Source organism: Macrotis lagotis, chromosome 1 (genome assembly GCF_037893015.1).
Source record: "Macrotis lagotis isolate mMagLag1 chromosome 1, bilby.v1.9.chrom.fasta, whole genome shotgun sequence".
NCBI lineage: Eukaryota > Metazoa > Chordata > Mammalia > Peramelemorphia > Peramelidae > Macrotis > Macrotis lagotis.
In genome coordinates, this window is record NC_133658.1 from 805,580,394 (window position 1) to 805,595,169 (window position 14,776).

The following is a 14,776-nucleotide window of genomic DNA, read 5'->3' on the forward strand; positions in this document are numbered from 1 at the left end:
TGCTTCATCTCATCAGATTGTGAAGCTAGCTGTAGGGCCTTGGTGGTTCTTATAAAAACAAATCTCTCTGCCTTACAGATCAAGTGTGAATCAATCTGTTCTGACAGGCAGGCAGCTAGTGACTGGGGAACTGAGGAGGTGAGAGTCTTAGCCAATGACTGCCATCTTTTCAAGGGACTCAAAGATGGAAGAGCCCACTGAGATCAGGATATCTCATATCCCTCAACCCCTTAACTCCCAAGACCTCATGATTTTACTAGCTTCAGAGGGAGGCCACTAATTTCTCCCATCAAGAAAGCCCCTGAAAAACCTTTAAACACAAAATATTCTTTTATTTGTCACCGAAGGCTACACAGGATCACTTCTGTTTTTTTTTGTTTTTGTTGTTTTTGTTTTTCTAGAAGGTATCTACATCTGCATTTATTTACAGCCTTGCCCGGTATTTACACAGTCAAGAATACAGTGTTAGAAACACAAGGTGTCGAGAAAAAAAAATTTCTCAAAATTAGTTCCAGACTTCAGGAAAACTATTACACGCAGCAATGCTGGGGTCTCCAGTGTGGGTTTTCACAAGGCAGCTCTGATACAAAGTCTTTTTCATCCAGGCTGCAGATTCAGAAGTCCTCATGTGAAATTAGTAGGCCAGGTTAGAAAAGGGGAATTCCATGTTTTGATTTCTTGGGTAGGGGATGCAGTCTTCCACCTAAGCCTCCTTTTGGGTCGGAGCTGCTCTGATTTCAGTTTTCCTGTGGTCCATCTGGTATTCTCCTCCAGGATATGTCCTGGAGTCCATTGGGAGGTGTCCAGATAGATACACTTTCTTGAGAGCAGCTGGAAGGTTCACCAATGAAGCAAAAAAAAAAAAGACATTTCTAATCCTGTGCCTCTGCCCTATGTCCTCTATTTCACTACCATCTGTCACTTTCTGCTTACCTTAAAATTTGCCATTTAGCAATGGAACTGGGGATATCACCAGACCCATGTCTATTCATGTACCCCTTTGCCTCTTATAACAAGTTGGTTTCAAAGGGAAATGGAAATTATACAGCGGTTGATTGGGTGTTGCTCAGGGCAAGATACCTACTCCTAGAATTTGCTGCTGTACTCAAGGTTAGATGAAAGGATTTTCACCAAACACTTGTTCTTCCTCCTCTCCTGCAATGGGACAAATACGGAAACTTGGCTGTGATTCATATACACCAAATAAAGTTATTTCTGCCTCTAGGAGGATAGGAATGACTTGGAAAAAGTCAGACTTGGAAAAGGTCTTGGCTGTTTCCAACCCCTTGAAACCAAGAGCTCTGGTACATTTCACCAAATGGTCAGTTGTTGTCAAGCAGATTGGAAATCAATTGGCCCAAGATATATCTGCCCCATGGCCAGACCCTGGCAAAGGCACAAACCTGGCTCTGGTAAGCAGTGGGTTGACTGAACCAATCCAACCTAGGCTCTGAACCCTACAAAGAGAACTGGGAACCTTACTGATGTTGAGTGTGTATTCCTCCAGTGCTGCCTTGAGGCAGACCTGTGTGAAAGCTGTGTGCCCAGGTTTCAATTATGCACTGGCTGAAGCAAATTAGACTGCTGCAGATAAGTTGTGCCCTTGCTGGAGATCATAAAATCAAATTCTAAAATTTCATGTTAAGAATCTTGTCTCTGTAAAATGGATCTCTCTGTAATCCATCAGAATGACATTTACAAGTCACAGATGAAATGGTTCTTATTCTTATTAAAATTTTTTTGATTTATCTTTGGGTGTTATTTAGTAGACCAAACACATCCTCCTTCCCTCCTCCCCTTTGTCTATGATCCCTTCAGTGAAACAAGGACTTGTATTTCAAAGCAGTCCTCTTTGATTTTCAACATCTCCTAGTTTCTCATTGGCTTCACATCATGGATTCTTAATGTAGAAATTAAACTCCACATCTTTTGGTGGCTCCCAAGATCCTAATTTCAACTGGTATCTTTGAGAAATGAGTGGTAGGGCCCTCACCTGAAAGCAGAATTGCTTAAGAACTTGCTCTACCTTGTGGGTAAAATATATGATTCTCCCTGACTAAAAACTGGGGAAAAACTCAGTCTTACTCAGTGAGACCAATGGAAAGGAATAGCTTTGTGTCCTCCTCAAGAGGCACAGGATTAGAGGAGTATGTGTGGGTGAGTTGGGGAAGAAGTTGGAGGATCCATTTTATAGTTAACTTCCTTGTCTGGTCAGAGATCAACCCAACACAACTATCCAAGAATTAAGGTCAACCAAAGGAGGTGCAAACTGACCAATGCATATACAGCCACAAGTTGGAAGGGCCCCAGAGATTATCTATACAAAAGAAATCTTTCCTACAGCATTCCTATCCCCTTATGTGTTTTATCCTCTCTCCACTTGGAAGACCTCAAGTGAGGAGAACTCATTCCTGTTGAGGCAACCCAATGTATTTGGTGAAAACTATGATCTAGCTTGTTTAACTTTGGACTGAGTCCAGTCCTTATAAAGCCTAGATCATGAATTAAGTCACTGGATGGAACTTTTAGATTTGCCTAAAGAGTTATTCTTTTCCAACTTTGTAGGTTATGTATAAAACCTGATTGCCCATTTCATAAAAATGTGTTTCTGGTCACGGGGGAGTCAAGGTGATGGAGAGGCCAGTTCAGCATAAATTATCCACCATCCTTAAGGACAAGACAATTCAAAAAGGTAAGGAGTCAAATAGGGGGATGGGGTGGGTTGGATTACCTCTCAGGTCTTTTAGGTCCCTCCCTGATATTCTGAAGTCTTTCTGTTTTGCTAATGCTCTTTTACCATATATAAGACTCTCAAATTAGAAAAGGTCAGGAGAACAAACTTTGAGAGTTATCCAGTCTAACTTCTAACTGAACAGAAGCATCCTCTATACTATTTCTTGCAGCTCATCTAGCCTCAGCTTGAAGACCCTCAGGGATGGTGACCTCACTGCCCAATGAAGAAGCCCATGTCATAGTGGGACAATTTGAATTGTTAGAACATTCTTCCTACTGAGATGAAATCTGCCTTCCTGTTATTTTCTAGCCCACTTCTGTTCTTACTTCTATCCTCTATGATCTATCAGCACAAATCTGCTTCCTCTCTTCCATTATGTAGCTAAAAAGAAACAATGCGAGAGACTTTCCAGTGCTTCCAAACCAAAGGCTAAGCATGGCAGGGCTTCAGATAATTGGGTTTATGGCAACAGGATGATGCTGAGACTCCTTGCCTTAGTCAATTTGCTGTCTCTGCAGTTTGCAGTAGGTAATCCTAATAATTTCTCCTTCCTGAGGAGGGCTAAGAGACCAGTAGGCATCCCATTAGAGCCACTGACAGCCACCCTTGTCATTGGGAATAGGCCATCATCAAATGGCATTTTAGAAGCTGAAGCCCCCAAGGATTGGGGGGCATGAAGAAACGGTAGCACATAGGCATTTTTTTCTGAGCAAGATGAATTGATCCATAGAAGTCAGAGCCTCAGAGACAGATCATCTAGTACAATCCCTTCATTTTATAGAGGAAGGATCTAAGATCACCAAAGGGGAAGTGAGTTGTCCTAGTCACAGAGCAAGTGAGTGACAGTTCTGGATTGGAACCAAGTTTTCTTGACTCCCCCATCCAAACTCTCTGGGCTTAGTCCCATTTCATCTGGTTGCACCTTAAAGCAGATATGGCTAGACAGAGATCGAGTGTCCAGCTCCGAGGGCTGGCACTAATCTGGCAGCATTCAAGGTATGTCCTGTGATTCAGCAGAGTTCTGGATTTAGAGGTGGCAGTGAAATAAGTGGACAGACCCAAAGTCCATTTTCATAGTAGCGTGACTTCTGTTTTTTTTCTTTAACTTGAAGAACACCCCATTAAATACAATCTCTCACCTCTGCCCCTCCCACCTGAAAACCTAAGGCAAATAAATTCCTTTTCCTTCAGGCAGATTTGAACTGTCCTCTAGTTCTTGGCCTAGCACAGACTACAAAGTGCACAGGCTTTTGGAAATTGAGAGACCGGCCTACTTTCATTAGCTTGTGTAATAATCTGAAGACTCCGTGAGTAAGGCTATAAAGGTACCGAGAGCTTATCAGTCCAAGAAGGTTTCCACTGGGAATAGCTCAGACTTGAAATCCATTTTCCACACTTAATGTAAATGAAACCCATTTGCTACCACAAAAGGCCCATTTTTCAACAAGCCAGCCCCCCAAAAGAAGGTGGTAGCATCTCTTCCTGCTCCCCTCTCACATTGATGACCATGGCAATGAAGTGTGTGACCAAGGAAAGGAACTCTTTGTTGACAGCAAACGCTTAATATGAGTGTCCCACATACACACACACACACACACACACACACACACATTTAGAGTAGGGGAAGCTCAGCTCTCTCCAGCTCATCCACTTCCCAGATACCCAAAGTCAAGGCTGACCCACATTGTCCCTACTCTGTGGACATTTGCAAATGGCACACCTATAGCACATCTCCTGGGTGAAAAGGAGTCTGGAGGAAAACTTTGCTTCTCTTCCTACTCTTCTTTTGTGACTGGTGGGCAACCCTGACTCAAGGAGGGCCGGCTCATGGATGGTGGGAGACTCCTGTCTTAGTGGCCCCTGGAACACCTCAGTACAAAACACACTGACGTGTTAAGTAAGGTTTTCAGCAGGTGATCTTTCTATAAGCAAAAAGAAAAAAAAAAGGGAAAATGGGATTTAGAGCTAAAAGGGCCATTAGGCTGCCAGCCAGTCCTTGACAAATGAAAATCCTGAGGTTCTAAAGCTGAGAAATAACTTGCTCAATGTCACACAGGTGAGATAGCAGCTGAGCTCAGGTCCTCAGAACTCCAGATCCAAGGTCCCTTCCTCTATGCAAATTGCCTCTAGGGCTCTTGTCCAGCTAAAGGTTATTTCCAGGAATGCTTCTCCTCCCAACCCCTCCCAAGTATTAATTATTTCATGACCCATTCCACAGCACTCAGCAAGTCTGCCATATGCCAGATTTTTTTGAGGGGCTTGTGAACTTTCAAGGATTGCTAATGTCATTTCTGGCTCTGGACTCTTCTTCAATCAGCTTACCAGAAAGACATCCCCTCCCACCTCCCCCCAAACATTTTGTCTCCTTACATTCCACTGAATAATATCTTTTTTTTTTCTGGACCCCACCTCACCTATCTTGTGCCATGGCAACACTACACCCTTCCAACTCTAGCCAGGGTATATCAAAGGGACTTTGAGAAAGAAGGCGAATTCTGAACTTCACTGCCACCTGTATCATTTCATCACAACCAACATTTATTAAGCACCTACTGTTTACAAAGTCCTCTGCTTGTGGCAGGAAGCTTCCCTTATGGGGACATTAACCCCTCCTTCTCCTGAGCCTCCCTTTAATCTCATCTAATTACCTAAAACTAGCCTCAGCTCTGCTCATGGTGAATAGTGGAATCCGAAGGGGAACCCAACTATGACAAGAAACCATGGCCTCACAAAATAAGGAACCTGGCTAATTTCACAAGGTGTTAAGTGGAGTACTCAGTCTTGAGCAATAAGTTCTAGACTCATGGAATGTTACCTCTGGAAGGAGATTTAGAGGATCTAGACTAAGCCTCATATTATGGAGGAGAAATGTGAGCCCCAGAGAGGGGGAGTGACTTGGCCATGTCCAGTGGCAGAGCTGGAATTTGAACTCAGGTCTTAGGATTGCTACTGTACTATTCAGTCATTAGACTAGGGAGTAAGAGGAAAAACCTTTTCAAGCTGGAAGGCTTAATGATCTGCAAGGGGAGGTAAGGATTGAGTGGGAAGAAGGGATGGTGGTGGTCTTACATATCTAGTTTCAAGATCTAAAGTTGGGTCTTTTAGTCTGGGGCCCATGGGGAAGGGTGCTGAATGTCACCTTGGCCTCCAGCAAAGGGACATGCTGGTTTTGGGGTCTCCAGAGGCACAAAATACTGGGCAGGGGCTACATGGAGGCACAAGGGCCCTACCAAGGATTCAAAGATGCAGTAGGACCTCCTCCCTGTTACTCCCACCCAGCAGACCCAGCCTGGGCCCCTGGAAACTTTAAGTGCACTGGGGTGTGGTTTCCTTCTATCTCTCTTCCAATCCCACCTTTCCCTCTTGTCTTCCGAAGCCCAGACCTGAGGTGGGACCAGGCATTCTGCGCTCACTTCTGACTGACCAAGTACTTAGGAAAAGACACTGACCCACTCATCTGGAAAGGACAAAAAAGAGAAGAAAAGAAAACACGACCCCAAACCACAACATAAAAAAAGGAACAAGAGACAGGAAAGTTTTCACTTTGATCACACTAAGGGAAAAAATAATACCTTCTGTTCTTTGCAAAAAACGTGTGAAGGCCAAATTAAAAAAAGAAAGGATGTTGCATGAGTTACCGTGCAACCAATCTCTTTTTTTTCCTTTTCTGCACTCATTAAGAAAATTTTTTCTTTTTTTCTTTTTCTGTTTTTGTTTTTTGTTTGTTTGTTTGTTTGTTTGTTTTCATTTTTCCAGAGTACAACACAGTCAGGTAAGTGGCCACAAGAGAGTAGCTGTCTTTGGCAAGAAGTTAATGCTTGGACCCTCTCTGTCACCTTCTGCCCATCTCACTCTGTCTCATGAAGTGAATGTTGCTGGCACTGTCGGCCAGTTCTGGGTATTGTTCCACCGAGATGACAAAGTATCCATCATAGCCTTGTACCCGCCCGGTGCTCAACACCTGTTGCTTCTCCCCCTCTGTCCAGGAGCGGACCCCCTCCTCCCCTTCCCGTAGTCTCTGCTGCTCTCGGACCCAGGCCTGGCCCACAGCCCTCTGTCTGGCCAGCTCCAACACACGTGCCTTCTCTTCATCTATGGTGGTCCCATAGCGGGTATTCAAACACAGTGCCCCATACTGGAGCTGGATGTCTGTATAGCGTCTAGTCCTTCCATTGAGCATTGTGTTGATCTGGGAAACTGTGACATTCACCCCATTCTCCAGGGTCCGTCGTCCCCCACTGAGGCCCAAGATGGTCAAGTCATTCTCTGAGGGCCCTGGTTTCACAAAGTAGTGTGTGTCTACCCCCTCTATTGTGAAGTGCAAGTTCTCCAGATAGTGGGCATTGTTCAAGATGGCAGCAATCCTCCGACCATCCTCACTGGCTGTGCTGATGATGTCGGTGGCCACCCGACCATCTTTCATGGCAAATTTTACTCCCTTGCCAAAGACAGACCCACCGGAGGCAAATTTCTTGGCTTCCTGGGATTGCTGGCACCCAACAATATGAGAACCATAGATCTGCTCAAACCGTTCCAGGGTAACGAAGGATTTTAGCTGCCTCTGCACCTCACACTGTACTCCGAGGATAGACTGAGGGACAAAATAGAGAAATAGAACTGGTGAGAATATGGAAAACAAGAAATACAGTAAATTCATTCATTCATTCTATGAATGGATATTTATGGAGTATCTACTCCCTAATAGCAGGGGATTGTGACTGAATCTCCTCATTGCTCTTTCCACTAACTACATTAATTGCTTATGCATTTGACCTCCATCTTTATCTTGATGTTTTTAGGGACTCTCTTGCATGAAGATTTTCTGATCCATTCAAATGCCAGTTCTCTCTCCCAAATTAGTTGGTATTTAGTTGGTCTCCTTTAGTTGTGCTCCCCTTTAAAATACAATTGGATTTGTCTAATTTTTTTGTCCTTGGATCTCCACTGGAGCAGATTATAATCCATTTAAAACATCTTATCCTACATGCTTATTGTTTGTGTCATTCCATTGATTCTATAGAGGGTAGTTTGAAAATGATGGGAACTTTTTGAAAGAAAGGACTAATTCTTTATAGCTACTTCTACTATATATCTATATCTATCATCTGTATCTATATCTTTAGATGTGAATATATGCATACATACATACAATAGAGTTTATATACTAAATATATGTGTGTATATCTTATTGAACTTATATACAAACATATATGTATACGTGATATATATTATATATATATAATGTACATATACACACACATGCATGTACAGTGGATAGATAGCCAGGGCTAGAACTTAGGAAGACTCATTTTCCTGCATTTAAATCCAGTTTCAGACACTTAATAGCTATGTGACCTTGGGCAAGTCACTTTATCCTGTTTGTCTCAATTTCCTTATCTGTAAAATAAGCTGGAAAAGGAAATGGAAAACCATTCCAGTATTGTTGCAAAGAAAATCCTAAAAAGTGTCACATGATTGAAAAAGACTAAGCAGCAAGAACATATAGATAGATGGAAAAATAGATAGATAGATAGATAAATAGATAGATAGATAGATGATAGATAGATAATATGGATAGGTATATAGAAAGACTGATTCACACATTAGATTTTGGTAGGATAGCTTTCATAGGGTTCAGAGAAAAAAAGTCTTAGAAAACTCTCAAAAAAGGCACTTATGGGTAATGAGTAAGCAGGAAAAAGGAGAGTTATCAAAAGAGACCAATATGGAAACTCATCCACTAACTTTAGATTTTAAAAATCTAAATCACCCAGGAGAGGATTGATAATACAAGAGAATGATCCAGAGATGCATGTATACTATCAGCAGTGCTATAGCTCAGAAGGCTCTGAGGTTGGTAAGGAAAAATCAAGGGACAACAGGGCCTCCAAATAAAGTTACAATAAGGAAAAGAGGATAGGTCTGCTTTTTAGTGTCAGAAAACAGAACCCACTTAACTCCTATTTTTTTTCTGCCTTCTTACATAATAATTTTTGGACTGAAAAGAATAGAATCAATATAACTGAGATAGGTAGAAAGATAATAAAAGAAATTTACTATTGTTGAGTTCACAGAGATGAATGATAGACTCTAAGAACCTGTTGTCCATATTCATTTTTTCCACCAATTCCTTGTTCTTAGATCTCCTTCATACCTGACAACTGAAACTACTCTTTCTACGGTCCCCAGTGGATTTCTTCATTAAATCCAATGATTTTTTTCTCAGTTCTCATTTCCCCATGTCCCCTCTGATGCTTTTGCCACTGTTGAGGATCCCTTTTTGTCTATATGCTTGCTCATCCTTGAGTTCTGTGATTCTGCTTTGATAGGGTTCTTTTCACCTCCTAACTGATCCTTCTCAGTCTCTTTGACTGTACCATTACTTACATCTCACTCCCTATGGATAAGTGCAAATTAGGACTTTCCTGGTACTATCCTCTTTTCTCTCTCAACTTTCTTTTTCACCTCCTATGAGTTTAACTATTTCTTCTATGCAAGTGATTCTCAAACCGACATATCCCCCTCACCTCCTTCCTGAACCCTAGTCTTGCATTACCAACTGCTGACTGAACATTTCCACCTGAATGTTCCTAGGTATCTTAAACTCAACATTCTCCAAATGGAATTTATCCTCTCTTGCCCTACATCTAGTCCTCCCTTTAGCCTTCCTACTTCTGACCAGGGCACCATTATTCTTCCAGCCATCTAGGCTTGCAATCTCAACTTCTCTATCTCTGCCTCTGTCTTTCTTTCTTTCTCTGACTCTGCTTTCCTCCAACTCCTACATACAATTACTTGACAATTTTTATCTATTAAAATTCCTTAACATCCCTCACACATATCTCCTTTTTGTCCCTTGCCAGTTGCTACTTTAATTTTGGCCCTTATCACTTACCTATGCCCTCCCAATTGATCTCCCTTAATCCAGACTCTACCCTCTATAATCCTTTCTTCACACAAATTGATATTCCTAAAATACAGGTCATCCCTTATAACTCTCCTTCACAAGAAACTTTAGTAGTCCACTACTGTCTTTGTAAGTTAATCAGTCAGCTAATTAGTATTTATTAAGTTCCTACTATGTGCCAGTTCTCAAGTTTTGGGGATATACAGAAAGGTAAAAGACAATCCTGACTCTCCAGGAGCTCAGATTTAATGAGGAAGACAATATGCAAACAACTTTGTGCAAACAAGCAATGGACTGGATAAATTGAGATAATCAATGGAGGGAAGGCACTAACATTATTAAGGGGGATAAAAAAAGATAAATTATAAACTCCTCAGTTTGATATTTAAAGCCCTTCACCTAATCTGGCTGTACCTATCTTTTCAGTCTGATTACAAATGAGTTCCCCTTCTATCCTCTATATTCTAGCCAAACTGGTCTGCTTGCCATTCACCATATGGGATACTCAATTCCCCTCCTCTTTATTTCCCATGTTCTCTGCCTCCTTCCTTTTCTCAAGGTTCAGTCCAATTACTACCTTCTTTAAGAAACTTTTTCTTATTCCTTGAATTTTTATTGTCATCCCCTCAATCACTTTGTATTTATTTTCTACATGTCCTCTATTTGCTTAAATGTGAACTTGAGGCAGCTCCCTTCTTCCCTCCCATAGAAAGTAAAACTTGTTAAGGGTAGATGTTGTTTTACTTCTGTGTTTGCATTCACAGCATCTGACTCTGGATCTGGCACATGGTTGGTATTTAATATATATTTCTCAACTGATTGATTGACTTCCAGGGTAAGCAGAAAGGAAAATGAGATATGCCATCACAGGAAGGAAATTAAGCATTCAGGGGTCTACACAAATAAGTAAATCAATAAACATAGGAAAATTCAAAATTCAAAACAAAGTTTACTTAATAGTTTTAATTTGTGCCAGCCTGGCTACCAGGCTGATCTGATAATGAAAAGACCTTCCTTAAACCATCTACCTGAAGAAGGGTACGAAAAAGACAGTCAGGGAAGGTTCTCGTAAGATGTCACGACTATTTCCAAAATGATGCTTCTTTGCTTCCTGGGAATTTGGGGGAAATCCCTATTCTTAGAAATCATTCAGTTGACTGTCAGAGGCTCTGGAAAATTATTTCTGAGTCAGAACCACTGGCTTCTAACTGAAATCAAGTCCTCTTTATAATTAATAGAACCTTGTCTGAGCACAATTATTTCCTTGAGTTTCATGAAAACTACAGCTCACTTCACAACAAAGATCCCTTGTGCCTGCCAAGGGCCAGAATCAATAATCCATTGACAAGACGAGTCAACAAGGATGAGTCTAATTGGCAAAGGCCAATCAGGTCAAGTAACAAGAATGAGAGACAACTAAGTGATAGCTGTAGCTGACATCAGTACTCCTGAGATCCTAAAGGGATCAGAAGAAGGCTCCTGGGCCATCAGGATAGAGAAAGGCAAGGATGATTTTTTGTTTATAGAAAGGTTCCTTGAATGACAGACTGTTAGAATGCAAAGAACCATCTTCATCAATTTGAATCTGAGCAGGAATCCTCAGCTACAACATATTAATAAAAGTTTGTTGAATCAGATTGAATCAGAATAATCCAGCCTTGGCTTGAAGGCCTCAAGCAATGAGAAAATCACTGAAGCAACCCATTCTACTTCTGAAGAGTTATAATCATTAGCATATTCTTCCTTTTGTTCAACCCTTCATGATCCCATTTGGGGTTTTCTTGACAAAGATACTAGACTGGTTTTGCCATTTCCTTCTCAAGCTCATTTTTCAGATGAGGAAACTGGGGCAGAGATAAGTGACTGTCCAAGGGCACCCAACTAGTAAGTGTCTGAGGCCATCATCAAGCTTAAATCTGTATCCAAAGTTCTTGGTTCTTCCTTTAGGGACCAAGTAGTATAATAACTCTTTAACATGAAAACTCATTGAGAACTTGAAGATAATTATCAAGTCTTTTCTCCTTCCACTCCTTAATTTTCTTCTCTAAGTTAAGTATTGTTAGTTCCTTATATGGCAGGGTTCTCAGTACCATCACCAATCTGATGACCTCTTTCTGGGTGCACTCTAGACTGTTAATATTCTTCCTAAAATATAACACAAAGAAGTTATGTAGTATAATGGCTAGGTTACCAGACCTGGATTCAAGAAGACCTAAAATACAAATCCAACTAACTGTGTAACCCTGGGCAAGTCACTTACGTTTGTTTGCCTCAGTTTCCTCATCTGTAAAATAAGATGGAGGAGGAAATGGCAAAACACTGCAGTATCTTTACCAAGAAAATACCAAATGGGATCACAAAGTACCAGACATGACTGAAATGTCTCAACAACAACAAATCTAACACTCAGATGTAAAACCAATAACTAAGTGGGCAGCAGGGTTATTTCCTTTCTTGTTTTGGATGTTATGCTATGCTACCATTAATGTGATTTTCTTAATGTTCTTGGCTACCATGTCACGTTAGTCCTTGTTTTAGGTTGAACTTCCAGGCTGCCAAATACCCTGGACCTTTTCCATAAAAGCTGTTATTGGGTAAAGAAGAGTTGGGCATTAGGAGTGGAGGAGTTGAGGTTTTAAGTGTTAGTATAGCTGATTCCCACACTGAGGAGATCCTGTTAATTATTTTAAAAAGGAGGGAGCCATAAGAATTAATATGGCACTGAGAAGGAAGAAGCCAGAGACATTCAATAGGCTGTACCCTCATTCTAGAGAAAATAAGGTAGCCTAGCATCAAGTCCTGTGAATTGAGAATTGTTTAACTTCTGCAAACTTCAGTTTTCTCATCTGTAAAATAACCAGGCTGGACTAGATAATGGTCAAAGTCCCTTTTAGTTCTGACATTATATGAGTCTAAGGATTTACTTAATATGACATATTTGGATTTTAGTATCCTCTTTGGTTAAAAAAGGGGCAGGGTATATGATCTGGAAGGTTCCACTCAGCTTTAAAGAGACTGGGTGGTAGGGAGCTCGTTATTGCCACATGCCTTCTGTGGGGAGAAAGGTGGCAATGATTGAAGTTTCTGTGACTGTAAAGTTCCAGTGTCCCAATTCTAGGCTCATCAGGGATCAGAGTTTTGTTCACCTTCTCAACAGAGCATATTTGCCAGTCTGAATCTATCTTCTGGGTTTTCCTTTTTGGGAAGGGTGCATATGGATTAGTTAAGGCAGAATATTTTGGAGGAGGAGTAAGAAAATGCTGCAGACTGACATTTAGATCAACATAATGCTTAGCAGGCTCAGAAGGATTAAACGCCTAAATAAGGGCAATTTCTATTTCTATATCATGTCACACTTTCAAACACACATTTAAAAAAACCTTTTGAGATTGATAGCATAAGTATTATGGTGCCCATTTTACAGATTATGAAACCAAGGCAAAAAGAGGGAGTACAGCTTGTTCAGTCACATAGTTGGTAAGTGGCAGAGATGACATGGATTCTGTCTCCAGCATTACTTTTATTATATAATAATACAGACTAAGGTCTTTCAAACCACTGATTCTTCACATATACAAAAAATTAAGAGATATAAGGAGAGTTTAGGTATAGGGGATTCTTTCCCCCTGACTCTGGAAGTGGAAGATAATAATTTTTCTGCTTTGGAGATTGTGGGAGGGGGTGTGGGGGAGTCCAGGCATAGTGGCTGTCATATAATGAAATGGAATAGAATCTTACAATTACAGTGGTGGTGGTGGTGGTGGGGGAATCTGAGATCACACATTGTTAAAACTGGAAAAGAAAAGTCTTAGAATCAAAATATTAGAGCTGGAAGGGATTTAGAATACAAGATGTCAGACCCGAGAAGGATTTTAGATCTCCAAAAGTATCAGAACTGGGAGGATTCTTGGACCAAAATGTATCACAGTTGAGAATGTCAGAGCTGAAAGGACCTTAGAATAGAGAAAGATAGAGCTGAAAGGGATATTAGAATAGAGAATAGAACAAAAGATTAGAGGTGGGAGGATCCTTAGAATGTTGTTGAAAGGGGATTAGAGTAGAGAATATCAGATCTGGAAGGAGGTTAGAATATAGAACAAAGAGTTAGATAATACCATACCAACAAACTGAGGTTTAGGCAGGGAAAGTTATTTGTCCAAGATCATACAGGTATTAGTGGCAAAGTTAAGGTTCAAAACCAGATTCTTTGACTTTAAAATTTATCATGTAATTTTTGCTTCTGTTTTCTTTTGATGGAGCCATAGTAAGTTTCTTTGGGAGACAGTAATTCTGAAATTTAGTTTTTATTTTTATTTTTTATTTATTTAGGTTTTTTTGCAAGACAAACGGGGTTAAGTGGCTTGCCCAAGGCCACACAGCTAAGTTAATTATTAAGTGTCTGAGACCCGATTTGAACCCAGGTACTCCTGACTCCAGGGCTGGTGCTTTATCCACTGCGCCACCTAGCCGCCCCCTGAAATTTAGTTTTTAAGGTTGGAAGAAACAGAACTCCCAGGAGTGCTCACAGATTACCTTGCTATTGTCCCATTCCTGGGTTTTCATCTGTGTGTGAATAAGCTCGTAGGATGGTTCCATGGCATCTGAATCCGGCTTAGGATATCCAGGAATCACATTATGCAGCTGGAATCCAAAGGTAAGTAGCCAGCTGTTGACATCTGGAATAGGAAAGAAGTCAAAACAATTGAAGGAAATAATTATCTGTGACAGGTGTTTTTGAAGACTATAATACAGGTTTAAAGAAAAAGAGACCAATACAATATTAAACAATGTTAAAAGCTATCATTGATGGTTGGAGTTTTAAGGCTTACAAAGTTTTTTGCATTTGTCTCATCTGATCTTTACAGTAGCTAGATAAGACAGACAGTATGAATTTGATATGATCCTGGTTATACAGATGGAAAAGTTGAGTGTCAGAGAGTTGAACTGTTTTGCCCAAGGTGGCATAACTTCTAAGGGGTAGATCTTGTGTTTTGGAATATTCCAACTCCAATTTTGACCCAGGATTTTCAGATATTGGTCAAGGGCAAGTGGCCTGCTCTAGTTGCTGCTCACTTAGTATTCATTTCCAAACTTTCTTGGTCGGGTGGCTCTTTCACTTATTGCACATTACCAGC

The 14,776-nt window shown here is 40.8% G+C and overlaps 1 protein-coding gene across 7 annotated transcripts in view; it reads right to left on the reverse strand.

Moving 5' to 3' along the window:
• Positions 1-302: 302 nt before the first annotated feature.
• Positions 303-14,776, reverse strand: part of TENM4 (teneurin transmembrane protein 4) — a 1,252,272-nt gene continuing 1,237,798 nt past the window's right edge. For 5 of the 7 annotated variants that reach the window (XM_074216997.1, XM_074217000.1, XM_074216995.1 and 2 more), the window contains 2 exons: positions 14,175-14,317; positions 303-7,325 (listed from right to left, as the gene is read on the reverse strand). In XM_074216997.1, the coding sequence (XP_074073098.1) occupies positions 6,567-7,325; positions 14,175-14,317 (902 nt within the window). In that variant the 3' untranslated portion in view covers positions 303-6,566. The remainder of the gene's footprint in view (positions 7,326-14,174; positions 14,318-14,776) is intronic. The other 2 variants (XM_074217001.1, XM_074216999.1) reach the window with 1 other exon arrangement.